Here is a 23,965-nt window from a genome sequence, read left to right on the forward strand (position 1 = left end):
ACTCTGCCATTAAAGTGGAAAAACTCCACCTACTGCTGTCTCATGGAGTTGGAGGCTTGAAATTTTTAACACTTAACCACTCCAACTTTCACCAACTGTCCAAGCTCGGTGTTGCTGGTGCACCAGATTGACTGCATACTAATAAACTATGATACTTATTACCAATGACATGCATAACTTAGAATAAGAAATAAGATGCTGGTTAAACTGGAGAGCAACATGGTGCCTCATAGTATCTCTACATACCATTCTGTCACTCAGCCTCACATTCTGTAATTCTTCATCTCTCTAACCCACCGCACAGAATGATGCACTAACATCACCACTGGAAATCACTTTATGTGTAACGTCTGCCGAGTGAGGCAGGGATCTGTATATTGTAGTTTCACAGTAAATCTTGTTAAGCAATCTACCTTGACCAAGTGAGCTGTGTCAGTGTAATAATAAAATGACTCCATCCCACATTTCTATATATTCATGTTAACACACCTCCAGACTGAGGAGAACCCACTCGCGCAGAGGCATCCAGGGCTGGATTTGCAAATGAATGTAAAGTGTTATATGATCAGCATAATTTTATCCATCAATATCAGAACCGGATTATCTGTCCTTCACAATACATTTGTTGCTCTGGATTAACTGGATTTGGTCTTGGTGGCACTGAATGGTATATGTAATGTATACAAACACAACACATGGGTAACACAACAGATTCATATTTTTTAGGCCTATCATCCATTTCCTTTGGAGGCTGGCTTTACTCAGTTTACTCATGTTTACACATCCCAAGATGAGCTGAAGTTTGGTTGGAAAAATGCATCCACAGTTGCATTATCTGGAGCAACTTTCTCTGCAAATGAATACTTTATTAAGTGGAGAGTAAGTGTGTTATTCACCATGCACCACTATCACTTTATCATTTAGTACTACTTGCACATAGCTCTATGTATTTATTTCCTGTTTGCATACAGTTCTGTTTACATCTGTCTACTCTGCATGATTTCTGTTTACATCTGTTTACATGTGTAAGTCCGATCACTGACCACTTATATCTCAACTATTTTTAAAATGTATTTTGTATTTTAACTTTTGCATTTAAATTGACACTTTATATTTTTTTGTCGTTAATTTACTGCTCTACGTGCCTTTGAATAGCCCCCCATGGACAAATACAGTGGTTAGAGAGGTTAGAGTGAAAAAATTGATTGCAGAAATGTAATTTCAAAACTACATCTGAGCCTTGTCTGTTCTGTAGGAGGGAGTTCTTGTTTCCCTTCACTTTTCTTTCCTCTTCTTTGCCAATCCTGTTACAGGCCTGTCACTCACTTACACATAGTAACAGCAGGAGAGCCTTTAATGTGATCCAAGCCCTGTCATTGCTACTCGCTTGATAATGCAACATGTTGCAGCAAAGGAGTGGCAATGCTCCTGATGGGAGACCTCTAATTTCTACACATTTCTACAAATAGCTTTCAGAACATGCTACAGTATAGGCTGGCAGTCAAGGACACTCCATATCATAGTTGACTCTCTCTGAATACTATATTCAACATTCTTTAAGTCTGGCCTTTTAAGAAATAACCTGTTCAAATCATCAACATATATAGCATGCTTTACAATTTAAATGAAGAATTTGCAACTTTTTAATCCAGTAGATGTCGCCCTGGATCACCAGTATGAAACCAACACAAACTGTTTGGTGACACCTCGGCTATTGTGAAGCCTCCGCTCTCCTCCAGCGGCACACCTCCAACCCTCTCCGCTCACGTTCGCACAAGAAGTTATCAATTAGAACGCACTATAATTAAGCACCATTAAGCACAAGCGGCGGAAAAAAAATGTCTTTTGATGGAGCTGCAATTACCTGTGGCCATTTTTATGTTAGCTTTTTCAAAGCTATATATTGCACATTAATTGACCCGGAATGACCGTGATCTAAACACACTTGGATGTCACACATATGTAACATCCATAAAGGAAAGAGTCGGCTATTAAATTCTTCTTTTCTCTGGTCCTTGACTTAAACAGCTTTAAACACAAGGCTGCCCCGTCCATGTAAACATGATGTACACACGGCTCATATACAAATACAGCTGGTGGACTCACACTTATCACTCATTGTAAACAGTCAGGATATACTTATACTTATATTTCTGCTACATTTATTTGTAAAATGTTGCACATTCTTCCTTTAATAATTCAGGGTAATATAAGAGCAATTTCTCACTCATATGCACACCTAGGTTTTAGTTTGTCCCACTCAGAAAAAGTGGCATTATCAAACCACCACATTTTTTCTTTCTGCACAGAGAGCCTTTTTTAAATGGATATGTTTTAGCCTCCCTTAACCACTGGTTCACAAGGAGCAGTGGCGCTTTAATCTACTGACTCATTTCATCAGTTTGCAAAACTAAATTCAATCAGTGCTCCCCACAATAAATATGACTTGCCGTTTGATCGCAGTAATAGAATTAGGTACCTTGCAAGACAGACGAAAATTGGAAAGCGAATAAAAGGGTCAAGAAACAGAGAAGAGTCCACAAATGTTGAAATGAAGACAGCAAAGCATGTTCTGTCTTCTACCCAAAGCTTTGTGCATACACATGACAGTGTTTAAGAACAAAGGGGATTCAGAAACTGTTGCGGATACACAGGTAGTCAGTAGGATGTTGGTGAAAAAGTGAGAAGTGAGAAAACAATAGTTTTAATATATGCTGTTAAAGAGATGAGATGGATTAAAGAAAGACGTTCTATTAAAGGGAGCTTTGCATGATAATGCAATAAGAATATTGCAAATCTTGATATTATTTAATACTATAGATTACAACCTTAATTTATATGTAAAGTATATTTTAGGGAGGACATTCTGCGATGTGGCAAACATTTCTACAAGTCACATTTTTTCAGACTCCAGTAAAAGCAACAAAAACATTGCACGGATAATACAATAATAATTATTGCAATCCCAGGTCTTTGAGTACAAGGTTTCTTATCAGTTCTTTCCAACCAGCTGCATTAATTACAGTCAAATATATCAACTCAAGCAATACAAATATAGTTTATTGAAATTGATACCATTGCAGATGGAGTAAATGAGTGCACCTTAGTTGTGAAATGTTGCCGCAGTCTCAGAAAACACGATCCAAAGTGTTAAGAATACACAAGCAATTATTAAATTAAACAAAAGATCAGATCACTTGCATTTAGTTTATTGACTCATTTTCTGGACATAAACTTCCTGTTCTGTATTGATTGGATGTACCAGTAGTTGACAATCACCCCCCACAGACCAACAAAAAGTAGTCACTCTCACTTTGGATGTGAAAGCTTTAATAGAAAGGACATCCAAACTAAACTGATTGTTTCCTAACCTGCTTTTAATTGAAAAGTAGCTTCACTCACCTGAGTAAGGAGGCAATTACTTCCTCCTGCAGCGACACTTTGAAAAACAGAATCACTACTGGACATTTCAGCTTCCACCAAGCCTGCAACTCAGTCTTTGATTCCCTGCCACTACTGTGAGAACTCACCAGAGAGACACATAAACTAGAAAAGGCAGGACAGAGAAAATCAATAGAAGCAGCTTAATGTGGTAAAACCATGTTGACACTGAGTAATGCTTGATGGAGTGGAGAGCAGTACAAAGCCATCAGACTCTTTACAAGAAGATATGTCTCTGCTTCATTAAAATACAAAGCTAAAGTATATACTTGTACTTTCTTTTAATAGTTTGTACATTTTTGTTTCAATTATGTCTGTAGAAAAAGGTAACACCTGGGACATGAAATGAAAATAGAGCACTTTGAAGATGGTGGACAATAAAACTTTTGGGAACTGATTTTTCCTAAATTTTACCAAACTACCACAGTTACAGTATATTGAGTCTTAAAATGTCACCTAAGCAGACTATGTATGCATCTACATTTGATTTTTTTTATTATAGCATTACCTCAACAGTGTCAAAGAAAGGTCCCAGTTACACATAAAGTTAGCTAACAGCATGGGAACAGGAGACTATTGTAATGTTTTCATATTTTCACATTTTATACCTTTACCCATAATTATTAATTCACAACACTACCATTCATCTTATGTGTTAAGTAGTTATTTTTGGAGAGTAGTAAATATGAAGCAAGAACTACAAGCAAGTTAGCTTAGCTAGCAAACTATAAACTTCCTCGAGTCAATGCAGAAAATTAGGCCAGTATCTTTACTTTAAAACTTAGTATGGTTTTTATGCTTTGCTTTCTGAACCCATTCTGCAAAGGAGATATTTTTGAGTTTGATGGATGATATTAGGCAGATTTTGTTATCTTTGGGCATTTCCAGGCAAGCTGCTTCCCCGTGTTTGATGTCCATACATTAAGTACACTGTTAGCTAACGGACTGATAGCTCCAGCTACATATTGACCAAACAAGATGAGTAATACCTATCATCTTATCCAGCTCTCAGCAGGAAAGCTAATTCATTTCCAAAGCATCACAGTACTTTTTAGAACAAGTTACTTTAGGGTTATCAATAAACATGAGCAGAGGTTATGATAGCATAAAATAGTCGACTTTATAGCTCCTTAACAAGGTACTTTGACTCTTTACGTTAAACTAATAGCCATGAACAAACAGAAAGCAATACATATTCAACTTGGCAAAGAAATAAAAATTGAGTAATGATGCTTACATTTTCAAACAGTCCTACAATTTTTGCATTTTTGTGGAACAGGATTTTCACTGCTATATTCATATTGACCCCATGTGTTGCTAGTAATGAAAAATACTATATATTTGAAGTACCAAAAATACTAAGTGTGCACCAAAAAAGGTTCTGAGTTGGGGACTTGACCCACTGAGACAGACGATGAAATAAAGAATGCATCTTGTATCCAGACAATGAAGAAACACACAGAATATATGATATAGAATATATATATAAGAAAACACAGCAACCACATCGTTTTCACAGATATGTTTTTATTTGTCAAACTGAAAGAGCCTTTGTTTGAAGCAACATCTTTTTTTTTAATTTTAAGCTGTACACAGTTTCTCCCTCTCCTCTGCAGGCTTCAACCTAACCAGCCTTATTATAGGTACGTTTTCTACATAGTGATTGACACTCAGAGTGAGGAGGTAAGAAATGATATGTGAACAGCAGACACAGAAACACAAAGACAGGATGAGATTCCACTTCTGCTCCCATTTTGAACCTGTGAGATGAGAGTTTTACAATGCACAAGACAATCTATGGTGAGTACAAAGTAAAGGCTATCAGATCTCCATGATATGCAACAACATAATGTGCCTGTGGACATCTTTGTAATACTGTACTGTTCAAACTCATACATCATGCAAACTTCCTCAAAGCTTTGTAGCAGCCTTCTGACAGGAAGCCGAACAACAAAGACCAATCAAAACAGATGCTGGCCAAGGTATTGTTATATGGCATAAACAATTGTCAACATGGAAAACAATCGAGACAATACATCTGGGAGAAATAGTCTGTTTATGTGTGTCATGATTGTGTCTATGAATATAAGGGATGACAGAGATTCTCACTGAAAGCACGTTTTTACTTAATGGCAATATCTGGGGTAAAAGATCTCTGTCATTGTTATATACTAGATAATAACAATTCTCTGTAGTCTCCTAACTGTGCTTTTCATCATTTCACTGTTGAATTGATCCAAAAACGCTTGATGCCTATGCATTTTTATTCTTCTATGAAAATAAAAGTGCCACTGTTGTATTTTCATTGAAGTTTTGCAAACAACAATTATTAAGAAAGCATTAAAGTCATTAAGATTTGTAAATGTCTTACTTTCTATTTCAGGCTTGGCTGTGATCTCACAACAAAGACATTTTATTCGACGATACAAAATCATTCACTAGTTTAGTGACTGAAAAACTGACAAGTGAAACACAAAGCGTACACATAGACATGGCTCCCTCTTACTGTACCACTCGAGAGCTTTGTGAAAAACTAGTCAAGAGAGTGGAGAACACCGCCGTAATTGAGGCCTTTTTTTTAAAGTCATGAAGAAGGTTTGACTCAGCTGTGATACCTCAGGTACCTATTTGCTTCCATTTATTTAACCAGACAGGCGTCACTGTTTATTTACTGCAGGATACAAAGGAGCTCATAGAGTGGTAATTTCATAAACAGCATCTTTATCCCCTGAAACCTTAACGTGGCACATGAACATGCAGAGCTGCTGTCATTTCTAGTGAAGGACCCGGCACATCTTTGACGTTTAATTACTTTATATCAATAAAGAGCAGATCGCCTGAAATAGACACTGCCCATATTGAATCCATCTGTACTGTTATTACAGTTCCTGTTCATTGCAGATTTGAGATTATGACATGTATTTTTGTCTTATCTTGGAATAAGCTCTCATTTCAAAATAAATTAATTAATTAACAGGTATCATATCATATATCAAGATCATAAAAGAATGCTTTTCAATATTTGAATTACGTGGATGGGATATAAATAATGATCTCACTTATTTGACATTTATTTAAATAATATTACTTAGAAAATCTTAAAATGTGTGGCCAAAAGATTTACATTTGTGGGTTTCTGTGATTGACATCTATCCTGAGCTTTTTAATTGATTCAACTTAGATCTCCAAGACAACACAAAGACATTAAAGAAGGATTTTATGCATCTGACAGCTGAGACCAATAAATCTAAATAAATACAAAAAAAAATAAAAAATAGAACGCAGAAACAATTCTTCCAAATATCTTAGAAAAAGTGTAGCAATAATTAAAAAAAGAAAACTCCCAATGAAAGCAATTACAACATTTTAACTAGAGACAGCCTATAAGCCTCAGTGTCAGTGCTGCAGCCCCACATGTTACTGCAGTGCTTGTTTATTGTCGCACATATCAGTCATCCTAGGTAAGCTTTTGCAGTGTGTATTAATGTTTCAGAACTATTTAAAAATGCACATAAAAATAGGTCCCTAAATCATAGCCGTTGCTTTCAGGGCGGTTTTAAATGATTTGTCATAATATACATGTATAATTCACGCACCATGCAAATTCTTAGTCTTTTACATATTATACAATAGAATTAATAGTGTTTGGATTTGATGGAGTAATGCCAGTGTCTGTTAGGGTAAAAGCATGGCTTGATGAAGTGTAGTAATCCAAGTAAAAATATATTAGCTAATGTGATAACAGGTGATCTCTTCATTTTATTTTCGACAGATTATTATGCTATTAGGATGGTTAATCATGGCCAATGAAGCACGGCAGACAGGTTTCACATCTTTGTTAAAAAGTGACACTGTACAATAGCTTCTATGGCAACAATTTAAAACCACAGCAGGACCCCTTTCCAACTCCGCCCATAAACTCCACCCCTCCCTTATATTTTACAGAAGTTCATTCCATACAGGATGGTGACTCTTGAGAAGAATAAAAAGACAAAGATCACGCCTTAGAGGGCAAACTAAAAAAGACAAAAGTGGAACCAGGGGGGCAGGTTTGAAATCATTGTACAAAAAGAACAAACAGCAACCCACCACAACCAAACACATTTTCTTGAAAAATCCATTGGAAATTTATTTCTTTTTACAGGTTGCACAGTTTATTTTGAAAAATACTGGGTGAGATAATCCAGTATGCCAAGGGACAGGGGACGATGGCGAAAAAAGATGGAGGAAAAAAGGTCTTCACTCTTCCTCTGTGCATCCGAGTATCTCTACACGCAAAGTGATCCTGCCATACCATGACCAGGGAAGGATCCGGAGGTGCCGAGCATAGATGGGTGGATCTATCACATTCTTTCTGTGTGTGTCGTTGTCAAAGTTCCCCTGGAATACCTAAAAAAAACAACACATGGGAGTGTTTATATCTGCAAGTCAGAAGAATTTACCAGAAGAAAAAAAAAACAACAGGGTTAATTTCAGCCTTCCAGTGTTAATGTTGCAGTCATATTAGAGGGGTTTTAAAACTCCAATAATGTTAAACACTGTGGAAAAATACCTCCAGATAAAAAATGAAAGAAACCTAGTTGTGAACATTTTCTGCCACATTTCTTCTCTGATTTTTTTACCTCAAAGGTCTCACACCTGAGCAGATACTGAATGATGTGCAGCCAATCAGAGGGTCAATTTCAAACAAAGCAAATGACGGAACAGCCCACCGAAGTCAGCCCCTTTCTTTGTTTTTATACTTCTTTAATTCCTCACACGTCAGCACATCATCTGTTTTCCCCGGTGGGAAACTGTTCATTGTTAGAGCGGCACAGCTGGAAGGCCAACCCTCACAATCAGTGACAGACATCGATTGTTGTTTCTTCAGCTTACTGTGGGATGTTATTAGCATGCATCTTACCCTACCCTTTTAACTTCCTCAATAAAAGACAGGCTATGTTGAATGTTGCTGTAAAAGAAAAGCTCTTTCCCTCCTACGTTGGCTCTGTAAGACTCACAACATATTGTGCAACAGCCTTATTTGCATTTTGGATCAACACACCTAAACTGTCATAATGTAGCTGGTATCATATCACTCTGGGTAACTACTGCAAATCCAGCTGTATGAGATGGCTGGAAAGGTTGAACTCTCAGTGTATGCCAAATCAGTTAAGACCTGTAAGACAACAACAGTTGTCAAAATGTATCAAACCAGCACAAAGCGGCTAATAGTCCAGATGGGATGTGTGCTCTACCGTTGGTTATTAGAAGCTTTGTGATGATGTGTGTTTAAAAGACAACAGAGTGAAGGATATTGAGATGTAATGTATCAACAGGGGCTGCTTCATCAAAGGGGATGATCATTGCAAATTAAACAGACATGATTATGACTGAGTAATTGGGATGTGATGAGAATCACTGTTGTGCTGAATGAAAAATCAGTGAGCCAAATCGGAGCAAGTGCTGGGGACAGGGGTTGACCTTTTTTAAGTACAGATTTAAGTAATTGTCTCTGAAGTAATTTTGAGGGCTGGTTTGGATTTAGACGGTGAAAACACGGTCCTGATCTCCCTTAATATTAAGTAATGGAGACAATGCAGAATAATGGTTTAGACAATGGTTTTAGAAGATAACGGTTTTTGTGTGGTCGGACAAAATATTTATACACCACTGATTCAAGTGAAAAAGAATAATACAAAATAAATTATGATATTAAGAGATCTACATTTTTTGGGGGTTTCATAGCCTCTACAAACTTTTAGATGTGTTTGATTGTAGATTTGACACAGAAAATCTTTGAAAAGATTTGAGTTGGAGGGCTTCTTTAAGCACAAGGCCTGTTTAAGAACACCACACAACCTCCTATGCCCTTCAAATCAGATAACTGAAATTGACTCCAGGGATTGGTCACACATATTGAGTTCATCCACTCAGTAAGTAACTTGAATCTCTTCATTGTAAATCCAAGCAAGAACCTTATGTAAAGGGTTCAAGTTAGTGACAGAACAATGAGAACCTGACACATGCAATCCATTAGTGTAAATAATTTAGGCAGTAATCCAATTGAGAAGAAGAAACGTTAAATAAAGTTCCTAACAGACTTATCCTGCAACATGAGCCATGCATATACATGTCTGTAAACTACAGTAAACATAATGAAGGGCTTTTACATGATGGATATTCATCCAGCTGTGAGTATTTTAAAGGGCTATGCATTTTTTAACACCACAGTGGATTCACTTCTACCACAGTTTCTGCACAGAGTGAGATTGAAATCACATCCATCATCATAATGACCGTGAAGTGGCTTATGAAATGTACAACATATTAGAGATACAACAAAAGTTTGAAGAAAATCAGCTAAACTGAAATATGTAACCCCAAAGTAACTTTTGTTTTCTTTACCCAACTATCAAAAAACCACAACTTTATCTTTCCATTTAGTCTCTAAGGTTGAGGCAAGGCATTGCATTTGTAACGTTGTTGCTACCACACAAAATGTAAACTTCTTGTTTCTATCATAACATATCCATCCCTTGTCTTGGCTGAACAATTAAAAATAATAATATAATAAACAATGAACTATATGTGTTAACGTTTCTTTTTCTACCCCATTACAACATCGATCAATGGAAAACTTTGTCGTAATGACATTTAATAAGGTTAATAAAAATATAGGTCCCAATAAAGAAATGCATTACTCAAACTCATCTACAGCTCAATTATCAATCATGTGATTTACAGATGCTGCTATCCAGTAGGAGCTGGAAAGGTAAAATATAATTGTCCTCCAACAGCATGCAAAGATATGACACAAAATCTAAAGTCTGCCTCTTTCTCATGTGTGTGTGTTTCCATTCATAAATCAGCCTTCATAGAATTATTTAGTCTGTATTGTGCTTTCTTGTGTTACTGTTTTTGGAGACTAGAGCTTAAATCATGTGACAGGTGTACCCTTTTGTTATTTTTCTTGGAGGCAACCTTTAATCCAACGTTCTTTTTCATCATATTCCTCCTGCAGTGAAACACATTCTCAGCCCTGTATCATCATCTATATTGTAGCACAAAGCGTAGACTCTAGTCAGGCACAGATTGCATCTGCAGAGAGGCAAACAACACAACATCAAATGGCAATCTGCAGTGTGACATTTCTACCTCTTTCTCTGTACGTCTGAGAGACGTAGAAACAGACAGGACTTGAAATGCTTACAATATTCAAGGTGTCGTTATCTAAATACTGTGTGCTTGAACATATTGAATATTCTGACAGAATATTCAGTGACCAACTGTGACTTTCAACTTTGATGTCATACATGCTTTTTAAATATTTCCTTCTAATAAACTTCATGATTACCAACTCTGATGAGTTTCAGGTTGATGATGATAATGTCAAAAAGTTGACTGAGTTCACTCTTTAGGACTACTTGTGTTTTTCATTCAGTGATTGTCAGGGGCTGACAGGCAGTAAACAGAGGCAAAGCACAACATGGATAGCAGTTCTTGAGACTTCTAATCAGCATCAAAAACATTGTAAATATCGTCATCACCCAGAGCATTCAAAACCCTCATCATAATCATCATCATCAATATCATTAAGCATTGAGCTGGGTCTTCAGCTTTTTCTTAAAGGTGCATAGGGGCTGATCGGATGGAGTTTGGTATTTTGTTCCACCACCGGGGGGCGACATAGGAGAAGTAAAATGTAACATGTTGTTGGCAGAATGAGCTACTGTAGAAGGTGAACTTCTGAAGAGCATTATTTATTGCACTGTATCGGCTATAAACAGCCTGTGGCTAGCTCGGTAGTCTGACAATATTTTACAAAACACTGATTTGAAGTCAAGACAGGCAAACCTCTGTTTTTCAGTGTTCTCAAATCACATACAGAGTAATTCCATTAGTGAGATGTGTTAAAATTGTTTTCATCTAAATGATCTAAATCCATGTGACTGATGTGGTTAAACAGGCAAAATGTAAGGTTAAAAAGTCAAACTTTCCAAATGACTAACAACCGCATCAATCATGGAATGAGTTCAACAAAACTTTCTCCAGTAAAAAAATTCCGATAAAACAAAATTCAGAATTGAAGGACTCTTTTATGATACTGTCTGAGACCGCACAGATAGCAATTTGTATTGTGCTAGCACACAGACCTGACCGCTACAATCAGTTTTGTGGATACTATTCCCTAGTGGCCAACAATGAAATTGAGAAAAAAATGGCTTTGATGCTGTAGACCCCTCCTCAAAATATATACATGAATACATAAATGAGTTAATAAATGTCTAAATAAATACAAATAAAAGTCTGTAATACTGTTAATAGTTCATACTCAAATCCCTTTAGAAACTACATTTTGTCACTTTGTATGATCTCAATTGGTCTTAGGTTTATGGTTTATCAGTTCAGAAACCCAACAAAGACCAACAACTCCCCAAATCTCTAGACCTCCCTGAATTGACCTATTCTTTTCACTTTTTATTACATTTCAGAACTGCAACATTTCTCATTTGGAAGTGAGAAATGTGTCACTTTCAAGAGTGTTACCACAACTGTAATGTGTCAAGCAGGGCCCATCACTGCACAGTATAACAGCGGGAGAGGAAAATCATCGCAGCAGCGGCTGATTGAAATATGACAAGAATCTCGGCTGTACTGTGTGGGGAGCCACAGAGTGTCAGAGGCAGTGTGTCTCTAAAATAGACTGTCTGGAGCAGGATATGTGACAATTCACAATAAAAGGAAAAAAACTGTAATACTGGAAAAAGAAAAAGGGATTAGAAAGCTGAACAAAATTATCCTCAACAACACATTAGTATAAAGAGAGTTTCAAAACAAAATCCAGGAAAAGTCTGCAAATTAATACATTTAATGTCATTTTGATACTTAATATATGCACTTGCACATCTTTTAACTAGAGGATTTATCTGTAGAGAATAGGAGAATAATAGTAAGCCATAATCCCTAAACACTTTATAAACATGTCTTACCTCTTCTGATGTTTCCCCCTAGCATTTAAATGTCCCATATTATGCTTTTTCTGGTTTTATATGCCCTTTAGTGTGTTTTCCAAGTGTCCTGTGCATGTTTAGGCACTATCTATTTGCAAAAATTCAAAGTCCGCGGAAACGCAGCTTCTCCTACGTCCTCCTGTTAGCTGTAGCATTAGCTGCATGTAACGCTCGGTTCTAGCCCCCCTCGATAAAAATTTGTCAGTGCGGCGTCATTGTCAGTGTGAGATCACTGATCTAAGCCCATTGGCTCGTTGTGGCAAGCCCAGCAGCTCATGTTGAAATTTCCGAGAAGCGTGCTGAGCAACTGACCAATAACGACAGAGCGGATCGGCAGACCAATCAGAGCAGACTTGGCCCACGTGGGGTCTAACAGTGTGGGCTCAACAGAGTGTAGCTGACGGACTCAGAGCGGAGAGGGAGCAAGGAGGAGCAGTACATGAAAACAGACACTTTTTTCGAACTTCAGCTATTGTGAACGTACAAAAGTAGGAACATAGATTAAATATACGAACCCCAAAAAGGGCATAATATGGGATCCTGCTGTATGCAATTTAAGACACTGTCAACAATTATTGGGGCTACCTACTTACCGACTTACCTAGTCTTGCAAAAACATGGTTCTATTCCGCTGCTTGTATAAGATTAGTGTCATGACATTAGTCAAGAAGCCTTCAAGTCACCGACAGCAAGAAGAAGCAGGAACAGAACTTTATATTGGTCTTCATTAACAATTTCCCTCCAATAAATTAACCACATTAGGGCGCTGGTGGCGGAGTGGTTAGTTTGTGCGCCTCATGTAGAGAGGCTGTTGTCCTTGTAGTGGACGGCCTGGGTTCGAATGTGACCTGTTCCGCATGTCATTACCTGCTCGCTCTTTCCCTGATTTTTGGCTCTATCCACTGTCCTATCTCTTCCATAAAGGCACAAAAGCCCAAAAATAAATCTTAAATAAATAAATGAATTATTTGAACCACATTGAAGTTTTATGAAAATGATATGCACTACTTTGAGGGAATACATTTAAAATTAATAAATATATAGATTAATTATATACTGACTGATAAAGGTGTGAGCTTCTTATACCAACCCCCTAACTAATGCGTTTAAGTTACATATAAACATTACAAACAAGGTTCCATGAAAAAAAAAAAAAAAACAGAACACTTAACTTCATTTAATTCTCATTTTCACTTCATTAAACAGGTAAGGAGCACAAAACACAGCACAAAAGTTATCATCCCAGGTGTATATTTACTTAAATGTTGTAAAAGTGTTTTAAGTCTCAACAAGAACATAAGAAGGCTCACTTTGTTTTGGGACCAAGAATGTCAAACCTATCGTTCAAAATTGATTCTCCTCTCATCCCTCTCCTTTCTGTTCCCCTTCTCACTGTTGTCCTTGCTGTCGGTGTCTTGATGCTTTATTGCCCGGCCCCCAGATTTCTCATATTGTATACAATACATCACCCAGCTAAGTGGAACTAGCAGCACTACGTTTTTTTAGAGGGGATAAACACAATGCCTTCTATAGGGTCAGAGTATGGAGTGTCACTTTTATCATCAAGGATGAGCCTCAAACAAAGCATAGCGTCCTAAATATAGCAGGGGAGGGTGTGCTGGAGGTTTTTGCTGCTTGCTTATCTGTTACTGGATCACAGAGTGCAAAGATGTGGGACTTATGCAGGGTACATTCAAAAACTGGTAAGTACATTTACATGTGTGTATAATGATTCTACTACAACACTTCACAATAAGATGTTAATATATTTTCTCACTATTTTAGTTGTGATATGTATATCATATAATCATTATAATATGAAGTTATCCTTGTATGAGATGACCTTCAGCACTGAGCAATAATATTGATTCTGATTTTTCAAATGGTCCAACACATTAGCTTTATGGATGACCTGAGCTTCTGCTACCCTGGTCAAGCTGGTGGATATTTCATGACTTAAGAGTTTATTATATGACATCCTGGCAATCCAGAAATATATGTGAATCTATTTCATTGTCAAAGTAAACAATGTTTAAGTGTCAGAAAACCAGTACATGCCTGCTCTTGTTTTGTCCTATAAAGTGTAGGTGACATGGGTGCTGGCTGAGTTGGTTCTATAACCAACAGAGTGGCTACTTTAATAGCAATAACTGTGCCTGGTTAAAATGACTGTATCTGCACTTTGGCTTTCTGAAGCAGAAGAAATGTTGGATTTTATATGTGTCTCAATGCAGCAATGACAAAAAAAAATCAAAAAAACAAGCTCAGTTTAAATGAGGCTGCCACAACTGAAAAATCTGAGCCTGCTGTACCTGACCCCTCGGCCCGAAAACTAGAGGAAGATTCTCCGCCCCCTGACTGGTGGAGCCAATTGGTTTTATTTGTGCACGCTGCCAACTACTGGCAACTGAAATAGTAAGTCTCACTTCGTTGCCCCCAAGTATAATTATTTTATCCAACAATCGAGACACAAGTGTATAGCACCCATTTGTCTCAGTGTGTCTTGAGACTGACCCAGGAGCCACAACTCTGCTCCAGACTATTGATTTTCCTGCCGCTGGAGTCTGGGGTCTGCATTACCAAGGGATGCCTTGTATGCCTCTAGAGATACAACTGCCCGTGCTCCATTATTTAAACCTGCTGCACAGGTTAAGGCAGCAGGTCACTCAGATCTCTTCTATCTCTACCCTTTGCCGGGAATTGTGAAACCAGGAAGGTCAAGAGTGGTCTACAGCTTAGAGGAGGCAGAACTACTTCTTCTAAGAGGACGGTAATACGTTCATTAGAGCACTCTTCTAATCTTGAAGTGCATTAAACCTTGCAGCCAACCTTTTCTACACTCTCAGAAAGGAAATATGATTATTAGCATTTAGTCTTAAGATGATTGTATCCACAGTTTTCTAACATTCAGTTACCCTCTGACCTGAGGGAATTGAAGGCTCTAATGGCTAATTAACCCTGTGTCACCCGAATGAAACACTATTAAACATAAATCAATTGCTTTTGTGCTTGATTGCCCTCATCAACTGACTGTGTACATATTGACACCAGGGATAGACCAGTAGAGCAAGGACTAGCTAAAGTGGCGACCCAAGTGTGGAGAGGGTGCACATGTGGGAATGCAGCCGAGTCAATGTGTATAATTATGGAATGTATCCCAGTTTAATTATGTTTAAACAAAGGACTCTGTTGTTACTTGACTCGGTTTACGAGAGCAGAACACAGGTATTTGTGTGTGAAGAAAAGGCAAACAAGGCACTCGATGGATTTTTGTAGAGGGATACTGTTGTGTGTGTGTTTGTGTGGTTGTGTGTGTGTGTGTGTGTGTGTGTGTGTGTGTGTGTGTGTGTGTGTGTGTGTGTGTGTGCTGTGCTTTGACAACATCTGTATTCTGACACAGCCTCCTCTCTCAATCTAGATCTAACTGCCTGCAGCCTCAGCCACACAGGAGCTGGAGGGGGGAGCTGAGAAGAATACTTACAAGCCTCTACCTCTGTGCCCCGACCAGACATCCAGACACACACACACACACACACACACACACACACACACACACACACACACACACACACACACACAAGTTTGCAGTATATCCCTGCCAAGTAAAGCATTGTGGTGTGGCAGGAGGAGCCTCGGGACTCCAACAGCCAAATGTGTCCTCTAGCATTATAATGGCTGCTTCAGCTGACTGAAGGGGGAAAACACCTTGAAGAATCATACATCTGAACGGCCCCTCGGCTCCGTCAGGGGACAAACTGATTGACATTCTAAGAAGCCTCGCTAAACACGCTTGCCCACTAATATAGAGCACACACGCAAGCACACACACACACACACACACACACACACACACACACGCACACACCTTTGCTTTTGCTCCGAATTATGCAGCATTAACAACGAAGGGAATTGCTACAGTCCTTACAGATAAGGTTTGTCTGTGGTTTAACACACGTTTATATAACCACGAGTAGCTTCACAAAAGTGCTGCTTTACACAGTCATTCCTAAATAAATGAGATTTAAAGATAAAACATCAAATCCCGAGATGTCACAAGTACTTTTCTCTCCATTGCTTTGCTATCTCAGATCATGCCAGTCCTCCAGTGTTCAGAATTGGGTTTGCTTGAGTGAGAATCATGCTGAGCACCTACTGGCCCGTATCCAAAGATCATCACGAGTGTGCAAATTATAAACTCTGCAAGCGAGGAATCAGAACGGCAGGAATGGAAAAATATTTCCGAGCATCGGCTGCTGCACTGATCCTGTAACAAGTACAAAAGCATAGATGATATCTGGCTATAGAGGGGTTTTATTTGCCCAAACAAGGTGCTATCATGTTTCAGCTTAAGGTTTAGGTTAGTGCCCAACAAAAAAGAAGCCCTGCTTACAGAAAATAATCCATTGGAAAGAGCTGTTGAGGTTACCACATAACCTCTACGAGCCAGAAAGAAGGAGACAGACATCAGTGTCATGACTGTGGGTCTATCAGAGCTGATGTTTTTATGTGCACAGACGGCAAGGCTAGATATCTTTAGACTAGTGGGTTCCAAGCAATTAGAAAAGCTATCCACAAATGCTTCATGCCAAAACATTATTCTGAAATAAGGGTAATACATTTGCATCAATACATTTACAAATGTAGATATAAGAATGTTTAATAGAAAGTAACTAGATTTGAATACATGTGTTATCCATTTTTAATCAAATAGCACTGTCAGACAAATAAGTGTCTTACAGTAAGTTGCACTTGCATTCTCATGTTATATTTAAAGGACACATAGTGTTTAAAATTGGTACTGCGGTCCAATTTCAAAACATTGGAGAGCAGTCTCTCCCCGCTCCCTAGAGTGTCCATGCGCAAGCGGGTTGCTATATCACGGACACTGAAGCTTCAGTGTTTAGCCAGCTCTGCATCTGTCTTGAAACCGTTCTGTGTTGTAACCTCTCTTCTTTTTTCAAAGGCATCTTCAATATTTTTCCTTCACATTTCTTGAATGCTGAGGCTTTTAAGGTCAGGTAGAATCAGTTACATTTGAACCAGTTTGCTTGCCCACTTCCTTTGCTGCAAAGCCTGTTGGTTTGCCGTTGGGCATCCGAAACGGCTGTGTGGGGGTGCGGCTGTGACAGACTGGCTGCTGCGTTGTTTACAGAGAAGCCAATATTTTTCATTAATGTCTGATGATATAGTAAAATAATTTTCTGATTTAATTGGGTAGATATCGTACATATTGTTCCTTTAATGGACAGTTTTGTGAGACGTTTAATGTCATCTATTCACTCACACAAACCTGTTGCACCTGTATTAAGATATTTCTACATCTGAATGTCTTAATATAACGTTTGGTCACAAAACACTATTTTTTTTCTTTTTTGACAGTGCACATTAATCAACATATCAGCAAATGGCATATATGTAAATATGCCAGAATTAGTATGGAAGATTAATACTTCTAATAGATGATACTTACATTGTATATAATCATCTATATGTTAAAGTAAAAGACAACTGGATTCCGTGCACCTCCGCAGTATTTGCAGTTTTTGGCAATTTGCATTCTTGGATTCTACTAGATCTTGGTTACTTGATGTAACAAATCCAAGACATCCCAAATGCATGGACATGCAGACAAAGCAAGCTTATCTGTTTATGACACAGCACAGAGAGAAGTAGACACAACCTCTCTTGTGACCGGTATCTGAAAGACAAGAGGCTTCGGCTCTCGCAGTTACCCTGTGCCTGCAGCTCTCCTGATATCAGCACAGAGGCTGTTTCAGGCCTGCACTGTCTCTGTTGTCGTGGGCGATTGGAAGGGACATGCACTCTGTTGAAGGACCGTAAACAAGATTTTCAGCCGAGCACTGGCCAGAGCAGGTTGACAGCACGGCCTTATCTGATGCTAAACCACATAGAGGCAGTAGGACAGACCAGGATGGCTCAGTTTGAGCCACAGATAAGGCGGTGATAAAGGGGAATGGAAAGACGAAACAGACGAGTCCCCAAATGGACATTTGATGCTGAAAACTTTTTGACATTTGCCGTTTTGTATGTTGCCTGCTTTTGCTTTTTGTCCTCCAAGTGCTTTTTACTTTTATCTCTTCCCAGAATGCCCCTTTCCATTGTTGTGTAATGCATAATTCAACACTTACTCTTACCGACTTACAAAGTGCCCAAAGACATGCATAAATGATTCCATTGTATATTTTAGTATGTTTGCTTTGTGAGCATGACAAAAAAGACAATTTGATAGTTGATTAACAGTTCTGTAGCTGGTTTTGTAGATCTGCCTTAAATTAACAGTAGGTACATTCCACCGCCAGGGGGCTCTCAATCAACACAATAACAAAAAATGATGTTGAGGCTGGCGAGGAATCATGGGAGTGATTCTCTCTGCTACTCTAAACCCTTCCTAATGAAAACAAACTCTGAGTTAACCGTAGTGAAGACGATTGGGCAAAACAAACATGAGGATGATAATATGTTTAGCGATAGAGTATCCAAGTATAATGTACATAACTTTTAAAATCACACATATAGCAACAGTACAGTTTCCACGGCAACGATAAACAGGTTGTGTCTGTGATGGCGGCTGTGTCATGGCTGCCGCCGCGATAAGAAAAGTCCAGTTACAACTACTGTATAAAATTAAGGATTTCACTTTGATAACTGTTGGAAATATTTGAGGTAATGTAAATAGGTTTAGTCCGTTTTTTATTATTTTAGATATTTTAGTGTAAAAATTCAGCATATTGTATGTCATAATATGGCTCCTTACCTTGTCCTTTCCCTGTTTCTCATCTTGATACACTTTCCATCGCTCTCCATCGTTACTGTACGCCACTTTGTATGAGCCAACAAACTGGACGTGGCCAAAGTCTTTAGCTCCCTGGGTGATTACGCCAGTGACCTTTGTAGGCACCAGCAAGTCCACCTAAAAAGAAGGAAAGGCACAGAGAAGAATAGAGTTTACTAAACATTTCATTTCTTAAGAAACTTGGTTTGTCAAAAGATGTCAGAGATGCAACATTTCCCCTAACTAGTCAGCATCTCTGTTTTTTCTACTGATGTCATCAGAGGATCTACGTATTAAGACACTGAGTGCAAAAAGTCAGTTTCAATTATTCACAGAAAATTGAATAGCAAGGCAAAGTCCACAACCTCGCCTCAGCAGAACAGAAATCGCATGCAGCAGCAGCTTGAGATGCAGACTGCTCCATTTGGGTTAATTTTTTATAGGTTCCAATTTGTTTCAAGCAATTTACAGCACAAGGGTGCTAGACAGTAAACACATAAACTGTTACTTCTATTGATGTTTTTGGACTCAATTATGCTTCATTATCTTACAAAAAAAAGTACACAGCTCTGTATGGCTGAGATTCGAAACGTGGTTGAGCTGTTTCCCCGAAATGCATTAAAACAAGAAATAGTACTCTAGCTCAATCACATTTACCTGATTCACTCTGTTTCAGAGAAAACACTTTGCCATTACTTGTAAAACAGGTCGAGCGTTTTCTAGGTAAGGTTTTGCACTGTGTTAATGATGTTAATGAATAATACATGAGAACAATCTAAAGTAGAAGCAAAAAGGAGGGCGTTGCTTACTTAAATGGGCCATACAGTGCAGCGCAGAAGTACAAGCCACATTAAACTGGAACATAAAGGTTGTAAAAATAGTTCCGACTGATGTTTCCTGAACATTAAGCAGTGGGTGTTGTGCAATATAAATGTTTATTCTATATAATATAGAATGAACAAAAACAAACATCCATCTCTGAAGCCCATTAAGTCAACTGTTCATTGTTGTTATTTCTTAAGAAACTCCAAATTAACTCAATTATGTCAACACAATTATCATGTGTATTTTACTTTTTTGTATTTTTGTTTTATTCTAATGTCTTGAAGATATAAATATTTGATAGCATTGCCTTGTGTATTAGGGATCATTCAATTGCTTATAATAAGCTAATAGTCTAGCCTGTCTCATATATCCTTTTTATCCATGTTAGATTATGGTGACACATACACACATATTAGATTTATTACAGGTGATGCTTACAGCACCCATCACTGCATCCTGTATAAAAATGTTGGTTGGTCCTCCCTCTCTGTGAGGCGAGACTTACATATGTACCTTTTTATTTATAAAGTGCTGATTGGGATGCTGCCTCCTTACATTTCATCCATAGTCTGGTCTTCTGGGGTGCATTACACACAATCAAATGACTGGCTTACACTGCAGGTTCCTAGAGCTCATTCTGAACCAGATCTGCTTTTGGCTTCTTTGCACCATCAGCTTGGAATTTGCTACAAAGCACTTTAAAAATCAAGGCACTGGTCTCTTATGGCCATTTTAGATCTTTAATTATTAACTCCCTTACTACTTGCACATGTTTTAATTGATTTTGATTTTAATACTTCTTATTATCTGTTTGTCGGTTTTTAACTGACTTTGTTTATCTATGATGTGTATATATATGTGTTTATGTATACAGTATATGCATATACTTATATGTGTATGTGTACATATATATGTACGTTTTTCTTTTCAGTGTTTATCCTGCTCGACGTCATTGTAAATGAGGGCTATGCTCTCAATGATTTTCGAGTTGAAATAAAGACATAAATATCACGTACATCTACATACTAGCATCATATTGCATCAATACAGGATGGAAAACAAGGTGCAAGTTGGCATTTTGGTGTCATGAGAGAGAAAGTGGAAAACATTAAGGAGCACAAACAGAACTAGAGAAAAAACAGATTTATTTCTTCTGCTGAATATACACAACACAGAGACAACCATACATCACACTAATAGGCTTGGTCATAGGCCAACATACACAGTGTCACACCGCTCTGACAAAGGAAAATAGGGCCCCGTGTAGGTGAAACAAATAAGCAAACATGCGTGAGTTACGACTGAGCATGAGTTACGACTGAGTTTCATTTCACTGCCTGATCTTCACAACACCACATCTCAGCACTTCGCACTGCACTGCAATATGTTACAAACACGGGAGCATTGATTCGCATGAGCTCACTTAGAGTTCTCATCTCTCATATGTTTTAAACACTACGCGAGAGCTTCTTTTTTTTTTCTCCTCGCTACAACAAGAATTAGGACTGCTCTCTCCTAACAGTAGCTGTAGCCCCCTGCTGTGTACAAATTCAGGTCTGACCTGCAGTCCTGACACGCACAAAGTGAACTCACTGCTCTCTAAAAGGCATTCAAGAAGATAATCTCCCCGTTCTCCATCTGGGAGATGTTAAGCTAATGAAAGTAGGACAAACTGCATTTCATTTTGCATGCTCATAAAAATAAAGAATCTTTGGTTACACATTATGCAATGACGTACATGTTTCAAAGTAGCATGCTACATTCAATGTGAATTCACATGTGAAAACAGACCAGCCCTGTTTGGTTTTGTTTCGTGAAAAGTAATGCTTCTGAGTGCAACCCAGAAAGTGCTGTCATATTTCCCTGTTATATATATGAATACCTTTAAACAACAGCTCTTATAGCAGCCATAATGTCACCACCACCGGAGAGATAAAGAAGGCCACAAGAGAAACAGTGGCAGGGGCTGTTTGGTTGATTTAGAGGGGCATGGCACCTTGCATTGTGAGGCTGTGATTAAGCTCCAGTCGCAGAATGTTGAGGCAATCTTGTTCTACCCAAGCAGTCAAGTCTGCCACGAAAACAAAGGCAGGCTTGAAGGGGAACCTGTAATTGCCGTCACAGGTAGCGGTCAAAAAAACACAAACGCCCCTAGCGACGCCGGCTCTCAACACTTTGATGGCCCAAACCGAATTAGGGAGCGAGATAAGCTTGTTAAAGCAAGGCCGCTCCCCGAGCCCCCACCATTTGTTCTTGTCTTCCATCACACTCTCTCAACCCCGTTCCCTCCTTCATGAGCTGCTCAACCAGACGAACTAGGCGCGCGTGTGTGGAGTCTCTGTAGCAATCTCTGCATGCTCGTGGCATAGATGTTCCAAAGGAATAAAACATGAGAATCAATTTTCGGATTTTGCTGGCTGTGTCTGAGACTAAAAAATGAGATCCGTGCGGTTCCAATTCTAAGCTTCCCGTTTCCCCAACAATAAAGCTGCACATTGAAAAGTGAGAGAGGGTCAATTACTTATTTGTTCATCTCTTTGATGTCAGCAAGCGAGGGGGCAACATTTTTGCACTTCTGCCAGACAAACATTTCGTCTGCTCTGCTCATTAAGACACGAGTTGGCGTGTAAATCTCGTGTCCTTATTTGAAGTGGCTTCGCACATGTAGGATAAAGAGATTACTGCAGTGAGATTCAGCTTCATGAGGAGCTGAAGGAGGCCGTTTTCTTTTTTCATAAATACAGCATGTGCATGTATTGAATCCTGGTTCATTCTTCTCTAATTTTAATGTATGTGTTGAAGACTCATTTAATCTTCAAAGCATGTGGGATATATAAGTGTGTGTGTGTGTGTGTGTGTGTGTGTGTGTGTGTGTGTGTGTGATATCTATACTCACTGTGCATTGTGGGAGGTCACAGTGGATTTGAATTACATGCACGAAAAGAAAAAAAAATCAGCCATGAGGAGGACACTGCTAGGGCCCATCGACCTCACAACAGGGAAGCTATTATTAAAGCTTAAATCTGGGTATGAGCTCAGAATCGACCACGTTTTACTACTCTTCTCTCGGCAGGAGGTCTTAAGAATACCTACAGCAGGTCATCATCATGATCATATATTTGAACACCACAACAGACCAGCAATATTTGCTGTATAAACTTCATGTGATAAATTTAGACAATATAGCTGACATATCAACATCACACACGTTAGTGCTAAAATGGCCCCAGACTTCACTCGGGCTCCAGAGAGAGCATTTTAACATCTGAAATTTGAACTGTGTTGAATCTGCATTTTTGACCTTTATTTTTCAAATGTATCTGTGAGCAAGGCAGCCCATAATGACTGTTCCAAACCAAATTGACTGTCACATGATGTCATGTTGTTTTATAAAGGGGGGACATCTCAGCCTCTCAGTGTGTTTGGGGCCATAGAAGGAGGTAACCTGACCAAACTGCTGTTTGCCTGAACTTTTCCACAAGGTATGAAATCACACCTCTGTGCCGCAGTAACCCATCTATCTTCGAAAAAAGTCTCCAAAAGCTACCCCAAAATGACTAAAAAGTGAAGCATGATGGGTGGCAATTTCCAGACAGATGGCTCACTGAGTACAGCGCTTCTCTACCGAGTGCAAAGAAAAGCCTGTTGTTTGTGTCATGACACCTTTCTGGCTTTAAAAATGTGTCTCTGCACACACAGGTGAGCTAACAAAACGTATTCTATGAGAGGAACCAGGTGTCTCCCTGAGCTTCAAATGGTGTTATGAGACTTATTGCACATTATCACAGAACAAGAAGTGTAAATGAACAGATATGAAATAGGGTACAGCTTACTTACATTCCGTAAAAGCAATTACATCAGCCCAAAGAAATATTAAATGAAAGTTGTGTTGATTTACTTTGGGCCTGCAGGG

The 23,965-nt window shown here is 38.6% G+C and overlaps 1 protein-coding gene across 1 annotated transcript in view; it reads right to left on the reverse strand.

The window, feature by feature from the left end:
- Positions 1–4,948: 4,948 nt before the first annotated feature.
- The window catches only part of LOC132974096 (EGF-like repeat and discoidin I-like domain-containing protein 3), a 108,724-nt gene continuing 89,707 nt past the window's right edge, over positions 4,949–23,965 (reverse strand). Inside the window, exons 9-10 of the mRNA XM_061037903.1 lie at positions 19,210–19,365; positions 4,949–7,830 (exon numbers count right to left, since the gene is read on the reverse strand). Of these exons, the coding sequence (XP_060893886.1) occupies positions 7,681–7,830; positions 19,210–19,365 (306 nt within the window). The 3' untranslated portion in view covers positions 4,949–7,680. The remainder of the gene's footprint in view (positions 7,831–19,209; positions 19,366–23,965) is intronic.

The sequence above is a fragment of the Labrus mixtus genome, chromosome 5, assembly GCF_963584025.1.
Source record: "Labrus mixtus chromosome 5, fLabMix1.1, whole genome shotgun sequence".
Classification (NCBI taxonomy): Eukaryota; Metazoa; Chordata; class Actinopteri; order Labriformes; family Labridae; genus Labrus; species Labrus mixtus.